This window comes from Panthera leo, chromosome F2 (assembly GCF_018350215.1).
Source record: "Panthera leo isolate Ple1 chromosome F2, P.leo_Ple1_pat1.1, whole genome shotgun sequence".
Lineage (NCBI taxonomy): Eukaryota > Metazoa > Chordata > Mammalia > Carnivora > Felidae > Panthera > Panthera leo.
The window spans coordinates 34,689,061-34,707,741 of NC_056695.1; the positions used below are offsets into that span (position 1 = coordinate 34,689,061).

At 33.9% G+C, this 18,681-nt stretch overlaps 1 protein-coding gene across 1 annotated transcript in view; it reads left to right on the forward strand.

Moving 5' to 3' along the window:
- CNBD1 (cyclic nucleotide binding domain containing 1) overlaps positions 1–18,681 on the forward strand; it is a 467,744-nt gene that overhangs the window by 22,823 nt on the left and 426,240 nt on the right. The window contains exon 3 of the mRNA XM_042924364.1: positions 16,460–16,573. Within this exon, the coding sequence (XP_042780298.1) occupies positions 16,460–16,573 (114 nt within the window). The remainder of the gene's footprint in view (positions 1–16,459; positions 16,574–18,681) is intronic.

Consider the following 18,681-nt stretch of genomic DNA (forward strand, 5'->3'; position numbering starts at 1 on the left):
TTTCTTATGTGACCAATTCTTGTAATTTCAGGCAAAAACCTTTAAACATGTCTGAATTGGAAATATAAGACACAAAGTTATGATGCATATGCATTTGTGCATTTGTATAAGAATGGTGTTAATCAGACAATTAGCTTTGTGACTGAGATATAGAGTTTAATATTTATTAGTGATTAATATTACTAATATATAGCCATTTAGTCTCAAATATGGATGTAGTTATACTAACTATATACTTTTTACACTTATGGAGATTATAACTCATAAATAGGTTTTAGCCTAAAGTTCATTTAAAAATTTTTTAAAAAATATTTATTTTTGAGAGAGAGACAGACAGACAGACAGAGCACAAGTGGGGGAGGGGCAGAGAGAGAGGGAGACACAGAATCTGAAGCAGGCTCCAGGCACTGAGCTGTCAGCACAGAGCCTGACGTGGGGCTCAAACACATGAACTGTGAGATCATGACCTGAGCCCAAGTTGGATGCCTAACAGACTGAGCCACGCAGGCACCCCCAGCCCAAAGTTCATTTTTAAGTTGACTATCTAGCATTCATCATTTCCCCGTAGACACAATATTATAGAGTCAGAGGATTGTAGAACAGAAAGTTAAGTCAGAAATCATCTGGTGGAAACTCCTTAACATACAGGTGATTAATTTTGCCTAATTTTCCCAAACTGTATCTTTTAATTTTATGCTTTTATAATAAAAAGGATGAATATTATGCCATTAAAATTATAGTCATCAATAAAAATACAAAAAAATGACATTTAATAATTGTTTCTTATTGCTTCAGGTTAAGGTAAAGTACATTAAATTAATGGAGTATTAGAAGTTGATAGAGACAATACAAATTATTTTAAGGCAGCTCCTGGACAAGGTTAAGGCTTTTAGAGTCTATTGATAATGGCTAGTTCTTCATTATAACTATTTTCATTTCAAAATATATTATCTTTCTTTTTCTTAGTGAGGGTGTTTTACTAATACATAATAATATGTTGACATATTAGACATAACCGTATTTTTTGACATAAAATGAAAATATGAAGAGTTAGGCAATTTTTATTTTTAAGGAATTAAAGTGTGGATAAGAAAGGAGACAAAAAGAACTTTGAAAATATGGTTTATGATAGATAAAGGAAATTAACCAAGCTGCGATTTCACAAACATTTATCAGGAATGAAATCAATTTTTATTTTGAACAGTTTCTGCTGTTCAAATGACCACAATTTGCACTGTCAATCCAGTGGTGGCAGAAAAGGTAGGCAGAGATAGACCGAATCTTGCATTTATTTTATAGGCTGTGAACACCTTGGAAGCTTGTAATTCAGGGTGTACTTATTAATGTTATTTTACCCAAAGTGCATGCTCTTATCTTCAACTGTCTAGAGCAAGATTCTCTACCTGAGGCAGTACCTCTCCCAGGGGCATATAAACGTGGACTAGGAGATGACACTTATAATAAATGGGTAGGAACTAGGCATTGTAAACAGTGTAGTGTGCAGTAAAATCCTGCACATTGTTCTATCCAAATGTCAATAACCCTCTGTGATGTTGTATTTTATAATAAGAAATATATATTTGGTCTGGTTTCTGGCAGGGAGCTCCTAAAACTGTTGAAATTTCCTAAATGATAGGGTGATAAAGGTGTCTGTTGTTATGTTAATGAGGTGGTAGTTGAGGCCACCAAGGGATTGGTTTTGAAGGAAGACCAACCACGTGTTTAAAAAGTTCAAACTTTCAGTCACACCCCATGACCTCCTGGGAGGGGCTAGAGTTTGAATCAATTGTTGATGGCCAGTGATTTAATCAGTCATGACTATGTAATGAAGCTTCCATAAAAACCCAGAATCATGGGGTTTAGGGAGCTTCTGGGTTGGTTAACATGTGGTGGTGCTGATTAAATGCTGTGACTGGAGAGGGTATGGAAGCCTTGTACCCCTTACCATATATCTTGCCCAATGCATTTGTTCCATCTGGATGTTCATCTGAATCCTTTATCACAGACTTTTATAATAATCCAATAAACATAAGTACAGTTGATCCTTGAACAACACAGGTTTGAGCTGCATAGGAAAACTTATGTGGTTTTTCTTAAAGTTTTATTTAAATTCTAGTTAGTTCATGTATAGTATAATATTAGTTTCAGATGTAGAATTTAGTGATTCATCACTTACATACAACACCCAGTGCTCATCATAACACATGCCCTCCTTAATACCCATCACTATTTAACCCATCCTTCAACCACCTCCCCTCCAGTAACCCTCAATTTGTTCTCTATAGTTGTGTCTGTTTCCTGGTTTGCCTCTCTCTATTTTTCCCCCTTATGTTCATCAGTTTTGTTTCTTAAACTCATCTGAATGAGATCATACAGCTTTTGTCTTTCTCTGATTTATTTCACTTAGCATAATACTCTAGGTCCATCCATGTTGTTGCAAATGGCAAAATTTCATTCTTTTTGATGGACATATATTCCATTATATATATATTTTTTTACCACATCTTCTTTATCCATTCATCAGTTGATGGACTCTTGGGCTCTTTCCATAATTTTCCTATTGTTGATAATGCTGCTATAAACATCAGGGTGCATGTGCCCCTTCAAATCATGATGTTTGTATCCTTTGGGTAAATACCTAGTAGTGTAATTGCTGTATTGGAGGGTAGTTCTATTTTTAACTCTTTGAGAACCTCCATATTCTTTTTAGAGTGGCTGCACTAGTTTGCATTTCCACCAACAGTGTAGAAAGTTCCCCTTTCTTTGCATCCTTGCCAACACCTGTTGTTTCCTATGTTGTTCATTTTAGCCATTGTGACAGGTGTGAGGTAACAATTCATTGTAGTTTTGATTTGCATTTGATGATGAATGATGTTAAGCATCTTTTCAAGTGTCTGTTAGCCATCTATATGTCTTCTTTGGAAAAATGTCTATTTATGTCTTCTGTCCATTTTTAACTGGATTATTAATATTTTGTGTGTTGAGTTTTATAAGTTCTTTATATATCTTGGATACTAACCCTTTATCAGATATGTCATTTGCAAATATATTCTCCCATTCTGAAAGTTTTCTTTTAGCTTTATTTGATGATTTCCTTTACTGTGCAGAATTTTTTTTTATCTTGATAAAGGTCCGATAGTTTATTCTTGCTTTTGTTTCCCTTGCCTCAGGAGATGTATCTAGTAAGTTGCTATGGCTGGTGTCAAAGTGGTTACTACCTGTGTTATTCCCTAGGATTTTTTTGGTTTCCCATCTCACATTTAGGTCTTTCATCTATTTTGAATTTATTTTTGTGTATGTTATAAGAAAATAGTCCAATTGCATTATTTTGCCTGTTGATGTCCAGTTTGCCCAACACCATTGGTTGAAGAGACATTCTTTTTCCCATTGGATATTCTTTCCTGCTTTGTCAAAGATTAGTTAACCATATAATAGTGGGTCTATTTCTGGTTTTCAATTCTGTTCCATTGATTTATGTGTCTGTTTTTGTGCCAGTACCATACTGTTTTGAGGACTACAGCTTCATAATATAACTTGAAATGTGGAATTGTGATGCCTCCAGCTTTGCTTTCCTTTTTCAAGATTACTTTGGCTATTTAGGGTCTTTCGTGGTTCCATAACATTTTAGGATAGTTAGTTCTAGCTCTGTGAAAAATGCTGTTGGTATTTTGATACAGGTTGCATTAAATGTGTGTATTGCTTCCAATAGTATAGACATTTTGGCAATATTTGTTGTTCCACTCCATGAACATGGAATATTATTCCATTTCTTTGTGTCATCTTCAATTCCTTTCATTAGTGTTATATTGTTTTTAGAGTACAGATATTTTACCTCTTTGGTGAGATTTATTCCTAGGTATCTTATGGGTTTTGGTGAAGTTGTAAAAGGAGTTGATTCCTTTATTTCTCTTTCTGCTTCTTCGTTATTAGTGTATAGAAATGCAATAGATTTATGTATGTTGATTTTGTATCTTGTGACTTTTCTGAATTCATGTATCAATTCTAGCAATTTTTGGTGGGGTCTTTTGGGTTTTCATATAGAGTATCACATCATTTGCAAATAGTGAAAGTTTGGGTTCTTTCTTGCTGATTTGGATGGATACCTTTTAATTCTTTTTTGTTGTCTGATTGCGGAGGCTAGGACTTCCAGTACTATGTTAAATAACAATGGTGAAAGTGGACATCTTTGTCTTGTTCTGACTGTAGAGGAAAAGCTCTCAGTTTTTTCCCCATTGAGGATGATATTGGCTGTGGGTTTTTTGCATATAGCTTTTATGACATTGACATATGTTCTCTCTGTCCCTACTTTGTGGATATTTTATCATGAATGGATGTTGTACTTTGTCAAATGCTTTTTCTGCATCTATTGAGAGGATCATATGGTTCTTACCTTTCTTTTATTAATGTGATGTATCATGTTGATTGTTTTATGAATATTGAACCACCCTTACAGCCCAGGAATAAGTTGCACTTGATCATGATGAATGATTCTTTAACGGACAGTTGGATTCAATTTGTTGGTATTTAATTGAGAAGTTTTGCATCCATATTCATCAAGGATATTGACCTGTAGTTCCCTTTTTTAGTGGAGTCTTTGGTTTTGGAATCAGGGCAATGTTGGCCGCATAGAATAAGTTTGGAAGTTTTCCTTACATTTCTGTTTCTTGGAACAGTTTGAGAAGAATAGGTATTAACTTATTAAATGTTTGATAGAATTCTTCTGGGAAGCCATCTGGCCTTGGACTTTTATTTGTTGGGAGATTTTTTATTGTGATTCAATTTCTTTTCTGTTTATCGATCTGTTCAAGTTTTCTATTTCTTCTTGCTTCAGTTTTGGTAGTGTATATGTTTCTAGGAATGTATCCATTTCTTCCAGATTGTCCACTTTGTTCTACCTGTGTTCTTCTCCTGTGAAATTTTTCATAATATTTTGTTATAATTGTGTGTATTTCTGTAGTGTTGGTTGTTATTTCTCCTCTCTTATTTGTGATTTGGGTCCTTTCTGGGTAGAGGTTTATAAATTTTATTAATTTTTTCAAAGAACCAGCATCTGGTTTCATTGATTTGTTTTTTTTTTGTTGTTGTAGTTTTTTGTTTAGTTCCTATATCATTGATTTCTCCTCCAATCTTTATTATTTCCTTTCTGCTGACTTTAGGCTTCATTTATTGTTCTTTTTCTAGCTCCTTTAGGTGTAATGTTAGGTTGTTTATTTGAGATTTTTCTTGCTTCTTGAAGTGGATCTGTATTGCTATATACTTCCCTCTTCTGGCTGCTTTTGCTGCATCACAGAGGTTTTGGACTCGTGTTTTCATTTTCGTTTGTTAACATGTATTTTAAATTTCTTCTTTAATTTCCTGGGTCACCCATTCTTTAGTAGCATGTTGTTTAACGTCCATGTATTTGTGATTTTTCCAAATTTTTTCTTGTGGTTGATTTCAAGTTTCATTGCATTGTGGTCTGAAAAGATACATGGTGTGATCTCAATCTTTTTATACTTGTTGAGGGTTGATATGTGACCTAGTATGGGATTTATTCTGTAGAATGTCCCCTGTGCTGCTTTAGGATGAAATTTTCTGAATATATCTGTTAAGTCCATCTGGTCCAGTGTTTCCTTGTTGATTTTCTGCTTAGATGATCTATCAATTGCTGTAAGTGGGGCGTTAAATTCCCAATGACTATTGCATTATCATCAACTAATTCCTTTATGCTTGTCATAAATTGTTTTATATATTTGGGTGTTTGATGTTGGGGGCAAAGATATTTACAATTGTTAGATCTTGCTGGATAGTATTCTTTATTATGATGTACTGCCATTCTTCATCTTTTGTTACAGTCTTTGGTTTCAAATCTAGTTAGTCTGATATAAGTATTACTCTGGTTCCTTTTGATGTCTATTTGCATGGTAAATCTGTCTTCATACCCTCTTTGAATCTATAGGTGTCTTTAGGCCTAAATTAGTCTCTTGTAGCACATACATGGGTCTTTTGCTTGTTTGTTTGTTTGGTTCTTATCCATTCTAACACCCTATGTCTTTTGATTGGATCATTTGGTCCATTTACATTGAGTAATTATTGATAGAGATGTATTTAGTGACATTTTATTACTTGTTTTGTCATTGTATCTGGAGATTTTCTGTTTCTTTGTAGTCTTTGTCATTTTTTGTCTTTCCTTTCCACTCAGAGTCTCCTTTAATATTTCTTGCAGGGCTGGTTTAGTGGTCATGATCTCCTTTAGTTTTTGTTTGGGAAACTTTTTATCTCTCCTTCTATTCTGAGTGATAGCCTTGCTGGATAGAATATTCTTGGCTGTATATTTTTCCCATTCAACACGTTGAATATATCATGCCTCTCCCTTCTGACCTACCAAGTTTCTGTGGAGAGTTATGCAGCTAGTCTTATGGGTCTTCCCTTATAAGTTAGGTACTTATTTTGGGTGCTTTTTCTCCAGCAGTAGGGCAGCGTCCTCATGTCTCTATCCCAGCCAAGCCCACCTACCTCTAAAACTCTATTCTTTGAGCCTTGCTGGTTGGAAAAACTCATGAAAATCAGCCTCTCTCATTTTCCCAGCCAATGGTTTTGGGAAAGTGTTCTCCTTGTCCATATCCCTGTGTGCTCTACTATCTCTTACCTTTCTCTATGACCAGGGCTCCCTCCTCTCCTCAGTACCATGATCTATTTCTTCCTGAAATCATGTCTTGCCACTTCCTACCTTTGTCAGTATGGCCTCTTCTCTCCCTCTAGTTGTGCAGTTTGTTCTGTCAGTTCTCAAGTCAATTTCTTGGGTATTCAGAATGATTTGATAGTTATCTAGCTGTGTTTAAGGGAGGAGGCAAGCCTAGGGTACTCTTACTACACTGCCATCTTAGCTCCTTCTACTTATGTGCATTTTTTTCTGATAAATATAGTACAGTACTGTAAATGTATTTTCCTTATTATTTCCTTTCTTTTCTCTAGCTTATTTTATTGTGAAAAGACAGTTTATAATACATATAACATACAAAATATGTATTGATTGACAGTTTTGTTATCAGCAAGGCTTCTGGTAAACAGTAGCCTATTAGTAGTTAAGTTTTGGGGAAGTCAAAAGTTTTATGTGGATTTTCAACTGCGTGAGAGAGATTTGGATGGTGGGGGGAGTTGGTCCCCCTAACACTGTTGTAAGCTTCTATAGGAAATTAGCCAAACCTGAACTTAGAGAGAGAGTCACAGGAACCTGCCATTGTAGCCAAATTGGACAGAATTGTGGGTAACCTGGGGATCTTCTACACGTGATTGGCATCTGAAGTGAGATGGGATCAGTTGTGGGACTGAACCCTTAACTTATGGGATCTGAGATCTCCAGGTACTGTTAGTACTGAGTTGAATTCTCAGACACTCTGCTGGAGTCCCCAAAGTTGCTTGGTATTGTGCGGGAGCCACCTTCCACTCCCCACATGCATTGGAGTTAGGTCCAGGAACTCACACATACATTGGAATTGGGTCCAGGAACCATAATCCCCTTAGTCTCCCATTTCTCACCCACTTAAGGAACTCTGGTCTAGAGAATGTTTCCTTAGATAAAGTTTCTCCAGTTAAAGAAGTTGCTATAATCTCTAAGATGTCATTAACCCTCAAATTTCCCTACATCTTGATTTTTTAAACTTTTCTTTTAACTTTTATTATTATTATTTAAGAGATAGAGAAAGAGTGTGAGCAGGGGAGGGGCAGAGAGAGAGGGAGACACAGAATCCAAAGCAGACTCCAGGCTCTGAGCTGCCAGAGCAGGGCCCAATGCAGGGCTCAAACTCACAAACCGTGAGATCATGACCTGAGCTGAAGTCAGAAGCTTACCCAACTGAGCCACTGAGGCATCCCCTCTTCCCACATCTTGATTTAAGAAACAAATTCATATTCTTATGAAAACCTGCTTCTCATCTCCATTCCTTATCAATATTATCACAATTAGACTCTAAACTACCAGAGTGAAACAACCTTAGGAGTTTGGTTCACCACTGCATTTTCATTGACTATTTTGGTTCACGCAGTTGAACGTGAACTCTGCGTGCAGAATGCACGCAGTTGCATTCAAAACATATTTGCTGAATGTCTATCATTTACTCAGTAATCAAAGCATGCAAATCTTGCAGGCATGTTTTATTCACTTGTTTCTTTATTTCTCCATATGTTATACTTAGATTCTACTGTTCCTTTGTATTACTAATACTTGTTATTTACCTCTTATGTACTACTCAACTCTCATTCTTATTACCTGTCTCCAGGTCTACCACATTTCCAATTGGAGTTCCACTCTCAAATTTCTTCTTATCTTAATTTCTCATTGTGTACTACAACAAAGTAAATCTTTTTATTTCATTCATATATTTTTAATATATCTCATTTTTTGAGTTTTATATTTACAGAAAAATTGAGTAGAAAGTAGAGTTTCCAAATGCCCTTTACTTCTGTCTCCTAGTTTCCCATATTATTAACATCGTGCTTAATAAGTATGGTATATTTCTTATAATTAATTAGTCAATATTGGTACATTATGGACTAAAGTCCATAATTATAATAAGGTTCACTGGGTTGTACATGGTAGTGTCTTTGACAGATTTTAAGGACATGTAATTATCATTACAGTATCATACAGAGTATTTTTTGCTCTAAACATCCCTTGTGTTCACCTATTCTTTCATCCTTCCCTAATCCATGGTAACCACTGATCTTTTTATTATTTCCATAGTTTTACCCTTTCTAGAATGCCATATACTTGGAAAAATACAGTGTGTAGCCTTTTCAAATTGATTTATTTCTCTTCACTGATGCATTTAATGTTCCTTCTTGTTTTTTCATGACATGATAGCTCATTTCCTTTTGACATTGAAAAATATTCATTGTATGGATGTAATACAGTTTGTTTCTCTATTCAGTTGAAGAATGTTTTGGTTGCTTCCAAGTTTTAGCAATTATGAATAAAGCTGTTATAAATATTCATGTATAGGTGTGTGTGTGTGTGTGTGTGTGTGTGTGTGTGTGTGTGTGTGTATGTTAAGTTTTCAACTCACCTGGGTAAATACCAAAGAGTGCAATTGCTGTATTATATGAGTATTGTTAGTTTTGTAAGAAACCACCAAACTGTCTTCCAAAGTGTCTATACCACTGTATTTCCATAGTAATGAATGAGAGCTCCTATTGCTTCACAACCTTGACAGGAGTTTGTGTTGTCAGTGTTCTGAATTTTAGCCATTGTAGTAAGTGTGTGGTGATTATCTTGTTATTTTAATTTGCATGCTTCTGATGACATATATGGAGAATCTTTTCATATGCTAATGTTCTTCTTTGTGAGGTGTCTGTTCATATCTTGTACCATTTTTAATAGGGTTCTTTGTTTTCTTATTGTTGATTTTTAAGGGTTATTTTTATATTTTGGATACCAATCCTTTATCAAATAGGTGTTTTGCAAATATTTTCTCCCAGCGTGTGTATTGTCATTTCATTTACATGATAGTGTCTTTTTGCAAGCAGAAGTTTTAAATGCTAATAAAGTTTAACTTATTAATTTTTCTTTTCATGAATGATATTTTTGATGTGTAATCTAAGAAGCTATTGCCAAACCCAAGGTCACCTAGATTATTTTTCTATGTTATTTTCTACAAGTTTTATACTTATTTCACGTTTAGGTCTGTGATCCATTTTAGGTTAATTTTGTGAAGACTGTAAAGTCTGTGTCCCCCTGCACTTTTTTTTTCCAGATAGATGTCCAGTTACAGCATAATTAAAAAATGTATATATCCTTGGGGCACCTGGGCGGCTCAGTTAAGCATCCAGCTCGTGGTTTTGGCTCAGATTATGATCTTGCGGTTTGTGAGATCAAGCCCCATGTCTGGCTTTGTGCTGAGTGTGGAACCTGCTTGAGATTTTCTCTCTCCCTCTCTCTCTGCCCATCCCCTGCTTGCATGCATGCTCTCTCCCTCTTAAAATAAATAAATAAACTTAAAAAAAGAAAAGAAAAAAGAATTACCCTTTCTGTATTGAACTGCCTTTGCTCCTTTGTCAAAGAGCATTTGATTGTATACATGTGGATCTATTTTGAGGCTTGCTATTGTGTTTCATTGATCTTTTTGTCTACTCTTTTTGCCAATATTATTTCCCTGAATGTTTGGGAATTTCTACAAATATGTCTTCAAATTTAATTTCTTATTCAACTCTAATTTGATCTTTAACATATTCATTGAGTTCTTCATTTTAATGATTATAATTTTAATTTTGAGAAGTTCTACCAAGTTCTCTTTTCAAATTTGCCTGGTCATTCGTGATAATCTTTTGTTATGGATCATGATTATTATTCTACCTTTATTTCTACAAATATTTTATATTGTTCTATATTCTATATCTAACATACCAGGATTATAGTGTTTAACAGTATAAATCTAATGCTCCATTCATGGTAACTTGTCTTTGCACATAAAATTTCTATGAAAGTTTTGCTTATTCTTAACATATAATAACATAAGACCTAAATTGTGGATAATTTCCCCCAGGGAGAATTTATAACTGTCTCTTCTTAGGACCAGAGTATACCAAGAAACTGGGATTACTTCATTCTCCTTCAAAAATCTTTCTCCAAAGCAAATTTCTCAAGCTGAGCTACCCTCTTTTTTCCTGGGTCAAGGTACATTTTTCTCTCAGCAGTGCTCTTATCAGTGCCCTCCTCACAACCCTACCCCTTTGTCTGCTTCATGTTCACATCTTAGGTACCTATTCAACTCACTTTAATTTCTTTTTTTTTTTCTTTTGCAATGTGATGGTTTTTGGAGATCTCAATATCTCAATTACTTTCTTCTTGTGAGACCAACAATGCAACAGAAAATTCTTTGTGCATGATATGTGCAACAACAGAGTTCTTCAGAGAATCAAGACTGCCATGATGTAGTAACTGAAGATTTTTCTTTCTAAGATGTGATGTTCTACACTATAAGATGAGTGCCAGATATTTTCTCTTTAATAGTTCTCTTCCAATGATGTAAAAGATTCAGACTCATTGGCTAAGTCCTTTTCAATAAAGAAGTCTCTCTCATGGCTAGACAATTTTAGTCTTGACATTAACTTGAGAGCTTCATATGTATTTGCTAAAGAAGGATTTAAAGTTGACTCAAATTCTTGTTCTTTTTTCACTGAAAATGGAGTTTATATATCTATATTTGTAATAAAATAAAAAATGTGTTACTATATGCTATATATTCTGTACTTAGATTTATATTAATAGTTATTATTTTTACATGGCTAATACATTATAAAAAAATGGGCCATGGTTTTGCATTTATTTTTTCTAACTACTACAGTAATCCTAAAGGTAGGTAGTTCTTTTCTAGAAATAAATAAATGAGAAGATGAAATAGTTTGCAAAAGATAAACCACAACATCAGGTTACATGCTAATCAGATATTTGTTCTGAAAATAGGGTAAGTAAAATTTTTTGATAGATCAATATCCCTGTAAAAGGTTAGGTTCAGTCTTCAAGTCATATCTTTGCAGTTGGCTTTGTCAAAATAGATCTTTTAATTTTTCTTTAGGAACTTTATGAAAATAAAAAGGGGTTGATCTTTATGATTAATATATCTGCTAATCAATTATAGTGGCATGTGGAACTCCTTTGAAAAACTAATCAAATAATTTTGACGCCATGAAGTCACTCGTAATGAGCTTTATCCATAGATAAGAAAGATGATCAAATGAATTCATAAGTAGAGACTACATTTCCAAAATACTTAAAAATAAGTCTGGAGAAAACTGAACTGCATGACACTTTATAGTGACATTATCTAAAGACTGCTGATTGATTGATATTTTCATTTAGTAGCCAGGGCATTTTAAATACATTGGCCTTATTATGTAGCATTTTTCTTCTTTCTTTAATTTTGTAATAAAATAATAAAAGCCATTATATACAAGGTAATATATAATAAAATAAATATATACATTATACATAATGTATAATAGTATATTATGTCTATATTTTTATGTATATATATAAAAGGAACTTAATTATTATCAAATTGTACCTCTGCTTTCTTCTAGTTTGCAAGAATAACATTCACATTTTTTCAATTTTCATCACATAAATGACTAGATGCTACAATACTTATAAGACAAATTTAGGAAGAAAAAATCTGTGAGTGGTTGAATAGATCCAACCTTTATGGCTCGTTTTAACTAATTTAAAATAAAAAATGTAAACTGCCTTAGGGAAGCCACATAAATATAATTAATCAATAAGTATTTTATTAAAAGTATATTATGTTCCCAGACTTGTAAGCAAAACTGAATGGGATACAGAAGATATAACTAGTTAGGGAAATCTAGCCATTATAGACAAACCCTAAATCTCAGTGGTATAACACAACAGAAATTTCTTTCTTTCTCACATCAAGCCCTATAGGGTTATATTTGATTGGTAGGCTGTTCTGGTTTAGGAACTCAGGCCTCTTTCAAACTTTTGTTCTTTCATCTTTGTGGTTTTCAAGTTTAACCTGCTAATTTGCTTCAAGCTGGAAAGGAAAAAGACATAGAGAATCTTTTATAGAAGGGTTTTTTGGTGAGATTGGGGGCAGATTTCGATGGGCCTGGTCTGGAAATGGTGCACATCACTCCCACCCTCTCTTCCATGTTCCTTTGGCTAGAACTTAGCCATGTGACTATATCTAAGTGCAAGAGAAGTTGGGAAATATAGGTTAGCCCTGTACCCAGGAAGAAAGGGACATGGTTTGTTGTAGCATAGGGAAGTTTTTAAGATAGATATAACATAATTGAATATTAAACATTGAATTATTATTATTTAGACATGTATCTATCATTTAGTACATAAGCAAGTAAAGCATATAAAGCTTAAATGACTTTAATACTTTTAAACCTTAATACTTTTAACTTGATATAAACTAGAAAAATTAGTACACAAACAAAGGTCATTTTGATCCCAAGACTAGGGTTCTTTTATTTATTTTTTTTAACATTTATTCATTTTTTGAGTGTGAGAGAGACAGAGCATGAGCAGGGGAGGGGCAGAGAGAGAGGGAAACACAGAATCTGAAGCAGGCTCCAGGCTCTGAGCTGTCAGTGCAGGGCCTGACGTGGGGCTTGAACTCACAGACTGCGAGATCATGACCTGAGCTGAAGTCGGATGCTCAACCAACTGAGCCACCCAGGTGCCCATAGGGTTCTTTTATTTCTTATTGTAGGCACAATCTAGTAGAGGAGGCAAAAAGTAACTACTTGTCATGCAGTTAGGGAACCCTGCCAAGGCCATTAACTGGTATCCCTGTCCCCTGGCCTGGGATAGTGTAATTTATGTAGAGCTAAAAGATTATTTTGATTGATTCACACAGTAATTTAAAAATTTTTTAAAAGTATGTTACAGTCTTATTCTGCTCAGGTTGACATAATACTGTAGGTTGTCTTAACAGAAATTTATTTCTCACAGATCTAGAAGACGGGAAGTCCAAGATCAAGGTGCCAGTTGTTTCATTTCTGACTAGAGCTGTCTTCCTAGCGTGCAGATAGCTGCCTTTTTGTCGTGTCCTCTTATGGCCTTTACTTGGTGTGTGCATGTGCAGAGAGAGATCTTTCTCTCTTCCCCTTCTTACAAGACCACCAGTCCTAACAGATTAGGTCCCTGCCCTCATGATCTCATATAACTTTAATTACCTCCTAATAGCTTTATCTCCAGTTACAGTCACATTGGCGGATAGGGCTTCAACATATGAATATGGGGGAGGGGGAGGAACACAATAATCTATAGCAGTCGCTAATATTTAAAAATAAAAATTTCACATGAGAGTTCAAACTTCTGGCTTATGTAAAAATTTTAAAAAATGAAAACCTGTAGGATCTGGCCATTTTAGACTTATCTTAAGACATGACAGATGAGAGAGAGAGAGAGAGAGGTTGTGGCTTTCTCTTTATGGGCATTATTTCCAGTTTGGCACACACCCCACCTTTTAATACCTGCTTGGCTATTGTAAGCATCCTGAAAGTGTTCTAGAGTTCTGGTGTGTAAATCTATAGGTTTTGTATGTATTTCCCCTTCATCTGAGGAAACTGGGGTTTCTCTGCAGGTGAGTTTCCTTGCAGGTGAGCTTCAATAAAGTAGAGAATTTTGTCCATAGAGTGCTTACTCATAGCTTAGGAAATTATGTGGACAGTTTTAAAGTGTCAAATAGTTATTTGGATCCATGGTCTACTTTCTGACTCTGCCATAATTCTTAATCTTTCTGTATCCCTGGATTTCTAATTATATTTATACCATTTCTCCTAATCTACTTCTCTTGTGCATATTTAGAGGCATTTATTGGCATACTTCACATAGTTTTAGACAATAATGCAACCTACTGAACACACAGAACTATATGTTTTTATTTCAAAAGAGACTTAGAATACGCATATACTGCCAGATTACATTTTGTGATGTAGAGTATACATCATAGCAGCATAGAGCACTTAGGTCCTCATTTTGAAAATTATATCATGCCTAGTTCTAGCATTTGTCTTTTCCATTTCAGCCTTCCACATTTTTTACTTCTTGAAGATATTAACTTGGAGACAGATCATAAACACTGGTCCATGTACATCAGCTACCACACCTTGAAAATTCTCAAGGATTAGATGAAGCAGGCAGTTCAGTCATAGACATGGAAAATGACAAGAGTGAAGGTCTTAGCATTTTGATGTAAGCTTCTTAGCCACTCCAAAGATGGTCTATCCAGATCACAGATTGGAGTAAGGTTCCAAGTCTTATAGCATGGGCTCCGTGTAGACAAAGGAAAGAGACCATAATTTTGTACTTCATGGGCCTCAATTTCTTTATCTACCAAATGAGGATGATAGGAATATCAGCTGATATAGTTGTGTAAGGATAAATTATACGTTACATGTAAACTGCCTAGAATAGTGACTGGCACTTAGTATTAACTAACATGTTTTATTGTTTAGGGAGCAGTGTATCCAAAAAGTTAAGACAATGGGTTTTAAAGTCAATATAGTTTTCATTTGTACCCTGTGTCCTCTACTTACTAGTTAAATGAATTAAGTTTGCAGTTTCTTTATGTGTAGAATGGGCAATAAAGAATAGCAACTTTATCGGGTTGTGTAAATATATAATGAGACAAAAATAGTGTAAAGATTTTAGCCCAATGTTTGGCCTATAACAAGTACCTGATGTTTTACAAGTAGATGTGTAAAATAGATAAATGTAGAATGTGAATTCTAAGTTGGGGGAAAAAAAGATCTTGGAGAAGCTTCTAATGATATGTGACTGGATTTAAAACAGATTAGATTCTTGCTTCATGTATCTCTATAGTGTAAGATTAGGCATGAAAATGCTTAATGTATATTAAATCAAATTCACTTTGCACTATTTGAGTTAATTAAGTTAAATTAACTTAGATAACATTCTTAAAGTATGTAGTATTTGTTTTGTGTAAAGAATTAATATGGCATTTTAGGAAACTTTGGCCTGGAGAAAAAAAGCTGTTATAAATATTTTATAATGTGTTGCTATTATTTACACTGACAATGAAATAAAAGATTTCTCAAGTATTTTTATATTCATTGCCATGAGGCAAATATTGACAAAGATGTTTATCAGTGTTCGTTTTTAAGTATGATCATTTTTGATAATTATTGAAATAAGCTGTCAAGATGAATGCTTAGCATTTAAAAAAACTGATCAATTTTTCATGGTGGTTGTCTATTGAAAATTGAATGAAGCAGATTTTCCAGAAACAAATGTCATTACCTGACACTGAATGATAATTTACTATATCCTGTGGATTATTGGCATTTTTATATTTGCAGTGTGTTGAAATCTGGCTACAAATAGGAATCCCCTGGAGAAGGATGTTTAAAATAGGCCCATGCAGACCTCTAGACTTGGAGATCTTTCTTCAGAAAAAGGATAGAAAACCGTACTTCTAAAAAGCATCCCAGATGATTCCACTGATCTTGTGGATTGGGAAATGTTGATCTTTTGCTCTAACATATCTTTATTCCAGTTCTAAAAAGAGTACATGATATTTTCATAAATCATTGCAAGGATTCAGATAAATATACTTTTTGGTGATATATATGTGACCTCTATGTGAATTATTTTGGAGGAATTTTAATTATGTGGCATATTTTATGTAAGGGCTTTAATCAATTACAGAAATAAAACTTTTAAGAAGGCCGAACTTAAAAATTAAATTTTTGACATTGACATTGCCATAAATCTAATATTCATAAAATATTTCTTACTGAGGCACACTATGAACAATTTTTATAGTGGATCTTTTTAAAGCACAGAATGTTTATGTTTCATATTTTTGTCATTTGTTTTTTTAGGCTAAATAGTATAGACTTAAGTTGTATGTATTGAGTCAAAAATCTTTCCTTGGAAACTATTATCTTATGACACTTAAAATTTAATTTGTCTCTCTTATTTTTAAAGCCAGAGTTCTTACAGTATCCTGTCAGCTCACAATATGTTTATAAAGCAATATCCTAAAATATTCCTGAAGAAAAAAACCAGACTGCCTAAACTCTTCAAACAAGAGGAAAAAAGGTAATGATGTCTTCTTTTGGAAACAAGGTTGATGTGCATATGCATTAAAAAACAAATGGAGCTCAAATAATGAAAGTATTTAATCTGTTTCCAGCACTCCATGCTAGGGAGCAGCCAAGAAAATGAAGTTTGGTAGGGAAGAGTAAATTTACACAATGATTTGGAGGAATTTTAATTATATGGTATGATGATTGGGACTAATAAGTGATGTTGCTCCTTTAGTTTTATCATTAAAAAGAATAAGCAACTAGCCTTATGTAATGAACATAATAAAAGAAAATGCTATTAGGAATGCGAAAGGTAATACAATAAATGATACAAAGAAAACTAGGAAAATTATAAATTATGATAGAGTTGTATAACTTGAGGCTAATTTGATAATCTAGATGTTATTGATTAATTTCTAAAAAAAGTGCTACTAAATTTATTCAAGGAGATAGAAATTAAAAATGTAATATGGTATAAATAGAAATTGTAAAAAGTACTCTTCAAAAGTATAATTTGGAGCAAAAAAGAACAAAAGCAAAAATTAAAAACCCATAGCCCAAGTGATATCACTAGAAGTTCCTTTCAAATGTCCAAGAAAAGCTAAAATTTCCGTGCAATTTAGTTTTTCCATAGTGTAAAAAATAAAAAGTAGTTTGTGATTTTGCCTTGTATCCATAACTCTGATATCAAAATTTAGCAAGAATAAAAGCCCCTGGGTGGTTTGGTTGGTTGAGCATGCCATACTTGACTTAGGCTCAGGTCATGATCTCGCAGTTCATGGAATAGAGCCCCACATGGGGCTCTGTGCTGACAGTGCAGAAGTTCTCTCCCCTGACAATGCAAACAGTGCCTGCTTGGAATTCTCTCTCTCCCTCTCTGTATCTGCCCCTCCCCAGCTCACATGCATGCACTTTCTCTCTCTCAAAATAAATAAACAGCTAAAAAATTTTAACAAAAGTAACATAAATAAGAAATACTAATTTTAATTATTATCATGTAGGAAAATATACATAATAAAATATTAGCAAGTGAAATAATGCAATAGTGTATTAGATGTGTACATCATAGTTATATTGGTTTCATCTCATGAACTTAAAGAAAGTTCATCATTAGAAAATCTATTATTACAATTTTATACTACTAGTAGTTCAAGAAGAAATGTTGAAAAGGTATTTGATGTAATTCAATATGTCTCATAGTAAAATTAAAATCATGCTTTTACTTGTAATTTGTGCAGTATGTGACTATTAAAAACTACAAAACATTTATATTTTAAGCCAGAAAGAAACTCCTCTAAAGTAGCAATAAAAATACCTTAAATGGAATTAAAATTACATTCATGAAATGTATTAAATTATGAATCTCTAAGCTTAGCTTACACTGGCCCTTGGTAATGTGATGAATCCACATAGGCTTGGATGGTGGGACTAGAGCTCAGGTAATTCAGAGAAGCTTTTGGCAGAAAATAATTGATGAGAAAACATGAATCTTAGCAAACACTAAATACCAACACTATTAAAATTATTCATGAATAACATTTACCCATTATCATTGCCATATTCAACACTCTGTCATTCACTTAATGTAAATGTCATGTGACAGATACAGCAGCAAGGCTTTGAAGAATGACATGAGCCTTGTTTGGGACATCTGGTGAGAATTCCTTATGTCAGGGCATTTGCTAAATATCGAAGTGCAAGGAGAGTAGAAGAAATGCTTCATATAACCATTAACTCCACTTGGAGCAGTGCCACGTAAATGAAAATAAATGGAAGACCTGGCTGGAACATAGATCAAAGATGACTCAGAACTATGACAGTTGTCCAAATTTATTTTATTTATGAATCAACTATAGAGAAGGTAATTTTTTAACATATCGACAGGTATTAGATATCAAATCTGCAATATTTCTTTTAAAAAAGCACTGAATTTTGACTCACACAACTTGGATCTGAGTTTCTATTTTGTCCAAGTGTAACAGCATGACTTGGGAATAGCCTCTGAACATTGCTCTGTTTTTACCTCTGTAAAGAAGATAATATTAATATCCCACATTAATAGCTCATTTCAGAGTTATGCATGGAAAGAACTTTTAAATTGTACTAGCTTTTATTATTATC